The sequence below is a fragment of the Antrostomus carolinensis genome, unplaced genomic scaffold (genome assembly GCF_000700745.2).
Source record: "Antrostomus carolinensis isolate BGI_N321 unplaced genomic scaffold, ASM70074v2 scaffold40905, whole genome shotgun sequence".
Lineage (NCBI taxonomy): Eukaryota > Metazoa > Chordata > Aves > Caprimulgiformes > Caprimulgidae > Antrostomus > Antrostomus carolinensis.
The window spans coordinates 293-4,356 of NW_010318291.1; the positions used below are offsets into that span (position 1 = coordinate 293).

Sequence of the window (4,064 nt, forward strand, 5' to 3'; positions counted from 1 at the left end):
TCCCGGGCCAGCCTGTTCCAGGGTCTGAGAACCCTTTCAGTGAAGAAGTATTTCCTGGCATCCAATCATCCTCCCCTGGAGTAACTTAAGGCCATTTCCTCTTGTTCTACCACTAGTTACCTGGGAGAAAAGACACACCCCCACCTCTCTACACCCTCCTTTCAGAGAGTTGGAGAGATCAAGGTCTCCCCTCAGCCTCCTTTTCTCCAGGCTCAACAACCCCAGTTCCCTCAGCCGGGAACTCATCCCACTTGTGCTCCAGACCCTTCCCCAGCTCCGCTGCCCTTCCCTGGACACGCTCCAGCACCTCCATGGCCTTCTTGGAGTGAGGGACCGAACACTGAACCCAGCACTCGGGCGGCAGCCTCACCAGTGCCCAGCACAGGGGGAAGAGACCTCCCCAGATGGCTCTGCCCACGCTGCTCCTGATCCAGGCTTCGCCCACTCTCACACTCATTCCCTAAACCCTCCTGCAGCCTCTTTTGTCCCACCTTCCCCACGGAGCCCTCCCCACGGCCATGGGAGTGAAGTCTCGAGGCACAGGGAGCAGCACAGGACCCCTCCTGTGCCCCCCGCACGCCCCAGACCCTCTCCTGCCCCTCAGATCCCACGGCCGGGCCCCACTGCTGCTGCTCCCTTCCAAAGGGCTTCCCCAAAATTCTCCGGCATCGCTTGGGCACGTGCTGGACTCAGTCAGCCAAAATCCCCGCTCTGGAGATACTGACAGGGAAAGGGAAAGGGAAAGGGAAGGGGAAAGGGGAAGGGAAGGAAAGGAAAGGAAAGGAAAGGAAAGGAAAGGAAAGGAAAGGAAAGGAAAGGAAAGGAAAGGAAAGGAAAGGAAAGGAAAGGAAAGGAAAGGAAAGGAAAGGAAAGGAAAGGAAAGGAAAGGAAAGGAAAGGAAAGGAAAGGAAAGGAAAGGAAAGGAAAGGAAAGGAAAGGAAAGGAAAGGAAAGGAAAGGAAAGGAAAGGAAAGGAAAGGAAAGGAAAGGAAAGGAAAGGAAAGGAAAGGAAAGGAAAGGAAAGGAAAGGAAAGGAAAGGAAAGGAAAGGAAAGGAAAGGAAAGGAAAGGAAAGGAAAGGAAAGGAAAGGAAGAAAGGGAAAAAGGAGAAAAGGAAAAGGGGAAAGGGGAAAGGGCCATTCTGCACCAGCACCCAGTTGTGCCGGTGACACAGTGGGACCCCAGCACATCCCTCCTGGGACAGGTCGAGGTGGCCAGCCAGGCTGAGGTGGCCACCTCCTGTCCTGGTCAGCACCGCTCTGCGGTGCTTTAGTGGTGCAACAGATGGTCTATGCAACATTTTGCCTGTGGGGTCCTGAGCATTAATTAGACTCAATTGGTTGGGTATTAAAAAGCTGCCTGCAATTGAGAGATAAAGTGCTCGTGGCTGTGGGGGCACAGGGGGGGGACTGTGCGAGATCATTTCACAGGCTTTATTGTGCACTCATAGAGCAACACAGCTGGAATATGGATGTGGGCTCTACGTGGGGAAGCCTCCATCGTGAGTCACAACCCCTGCAGCTGCTGTGAAGTATTGTTTTGCCTGTGACAAATGTGTTTTGCCAGTGACAAATACATTTTTTCCTTTTCATAATTAAAGTTAAGTTTCTCTTCACCAGGCATGGCCCGTGCATCTTTGAGAGCTATGTCCAACACAAGCTTTGCCAGCACCGGGACAGCTACTCTGGGTTGTTAATCCACTCTTCTCCAAGGAGGAGTTTCGTATTTATGCGGCAGCCAACACGTAGAAAAAAAACGACTTACTGCTGCCAGGTGGATGTGTAAATGCTGAGGGGATCCGGCAGTGCCACAGCCAGCACCAGGGAGCGGGGCAGAGCCACCAGCCCTGCACCCCAGCACTGCCAGAGTCACCATGGGAGGAGCATCATTAGCGGCCCACGTCCAGCCGTCCCTCGTCCCACGGCTGCCACAACCAGCCAGCTGGGCAAGAGCCCGCGGGCAGCAAACGTGGAAGGGCAGCAATGCCAAAAGCCCACGGCAGACATAGCTTTCCTCCTTTAATAACACTCCAGAAAATACTCCCTTTTGGAGGAGGGGCTGCATTTTGCATGGTATAATTCAATATGTTCAGCTATGTACACTGATATTCCATACATCCCACCGTGCTGCTGGGGACGGGCGGCCAGCACCCCCCCACAGCACCAGTACGGGGAGGTCCAGCCTTGGCTCCAGCTGAATTTTACCTTTTTCACCCAGAAACAAGTACAGAGACCCCAGAGCAAATATTTAGGGGAGCAGACAATTTGCTGCCAGGTACTTGGGCACCAGTCGGATTCAGACACTTGGTGAATCAGGCAGGAAAAGGGTTTGGCTTTTGAGGCAGCACATTTTTGACTGACAGCCTGCTGAGCTTTTCCTGCCCAGAGCAGAAGACAGAGCATCTCCCAGCCTCGCAGGACCGATGGGGATCTCCTGCTTGAAGGTGCTTCAATAGCCCATGGCAATGGGGATACATCCAAACCTCAGGAAGGGAGATACCAGCTGTGTTTCCTAAGGTGCAGCAGCTCTACAGATGGGGAATGAGTCACTGCTCTATGGAATATAAGGGTCTTACTGAATTAAAAAAAATAATCACCACCAGCACGTCATTGTGTTTGAAGGCTACTCATTGCTATCCCCTGGGAAAACCTCACGTCACACAGCGTTTCCCGTTACCTTCCTCCGATTCCTGGCGGTCGGTCCCCGTGTCCTGGGTGTCAGCTGATCCCTGCTGTAGCGTCCCATCGCTCTCCTCTTGCTTCTCTTTAGGAAATACAAAGCACAAGAAATGGACTGATGGAGCAGCGAGTGACAATGATCAGGTTTTAACGGGTTTTTAGTCACATATTGTCCATCTCACCCTGTGTAACCGCTGGTTCAAATTTGTCCCCGAACTCTGAATTACTCTGAGTTATTGTTACAACTACTACAGGTCAGGAATGTTGACTAATGCACATGGTACATCCCATTATTCATAAGGCCACTGGGCATTGGAAGGGGTTGCCCAGGGCAGTGATGGAGTCCCCATCCCTGGAGGGATTTAAAAGCCGGGTAGATGAGGTGCTCAGAGATCTGGTTTAGCAGTGGACAGGTACAGTTGGACTCAATGATCTCAAAGGTCTTTTCCAACCAAATGATTCTGTGATTCTATAGATAAAATAGAGCTTTTCTTTCCAGTCACTTAAAGAAGTGCAGCCTCATACTTTACCTTCATGTTGCTTCTCTCCATCAGAATCCCCGGGTGTTACATCCTCTGCCAATGAATTTCCATTTTCCTCTGGATTTTCCTTTGCGAGTGCAGGGTCGGGGCTTGTTTCTGCGTTCACATAAGGAACCGTCCCGGCAGCATCTGCCATTTCCTCGATGACCTGGAGTGGGCCCTTCTCCGGGGGAACGCTCCCGTTGCACTCGGGCATGGTGGATGCCACCGGCACTTCCTCAGTCATTCCTGGGGCTGTGCCGTGCTGTGCCACACGTGCCGAAGGGGCTGTCGGGTGCCGGGCCCCAGCTCCTGCACCCCGGGCTGCTCCTCACCCCTTTGTCCCGGGGTGTTTGTCCCCCACTCCCACTGCCAAGGCGCGTCTCCCTTCACCAGCACCGGGGTGGCAGAGCAGGGTCCGCGGCCGCGCCGTCAGTGTGCCCGGGGCTTGCCAGGGGTGCTCCAATCAGCCCCTCGCTCGTTGCTGAGGCTCGTCCCGTGGCATAATTAAATGCAGCATTTTCATTTACATAAACAAACAATCTGAAGCAAGGCAGCTTTTGTGCTGGCGTGGAGAGCGGGTCTCTGGGCATGTCAGCCCCGTGGTAATCAACAGAGATTTTGTGCTCTGGGCACAATGGCTCTTTGTGTCCCCGCCTGGTCACGGGGACGAGGATTGTTCTGGCCGCTAATCCCCAGAGGGTGACCACCTTCCCCAGTGCCGCTGCCACCTAACCCGCTTAACATTCCCCATGGCTTTGTGTGCCCATAAACCTGGCCGTGCCGCCAGCCACACAATGGGCGCGTTCAGAGCTTGTCAGGACACAGAGCGGCCGCTCGGATGGGCACATGCAGGTTTTGCCAATT

The 4,064-nt window shown here is 53.7% G+C and overlaps 1 protein-coding gene across 1 annotated transcript; it reads right to left on the reverse strand.

Moving 5' to 3' along the window:
• Positions 1–2,674: 2,674 nt before the first annotated feature.
• On the reverse strand, positions 2,675–3,444 carry LOC114818614 (ermin; the record flags this gene model as incomplete). Its single annotated transcript, XM_029085155.1, has 2 exons — positions 3,207–3,444; positions 2,675–2,761 (listed from the first exon to the last, which is right to left on the reverse strand). Coding segments are annotated over exons 1-2 (325 nt in total), but the record flags the coding sequence as incomplete, so codon positions are not given.
• Between the last annotated feature and the right edge of the window lie 620 nt (positions 3,445–4,064).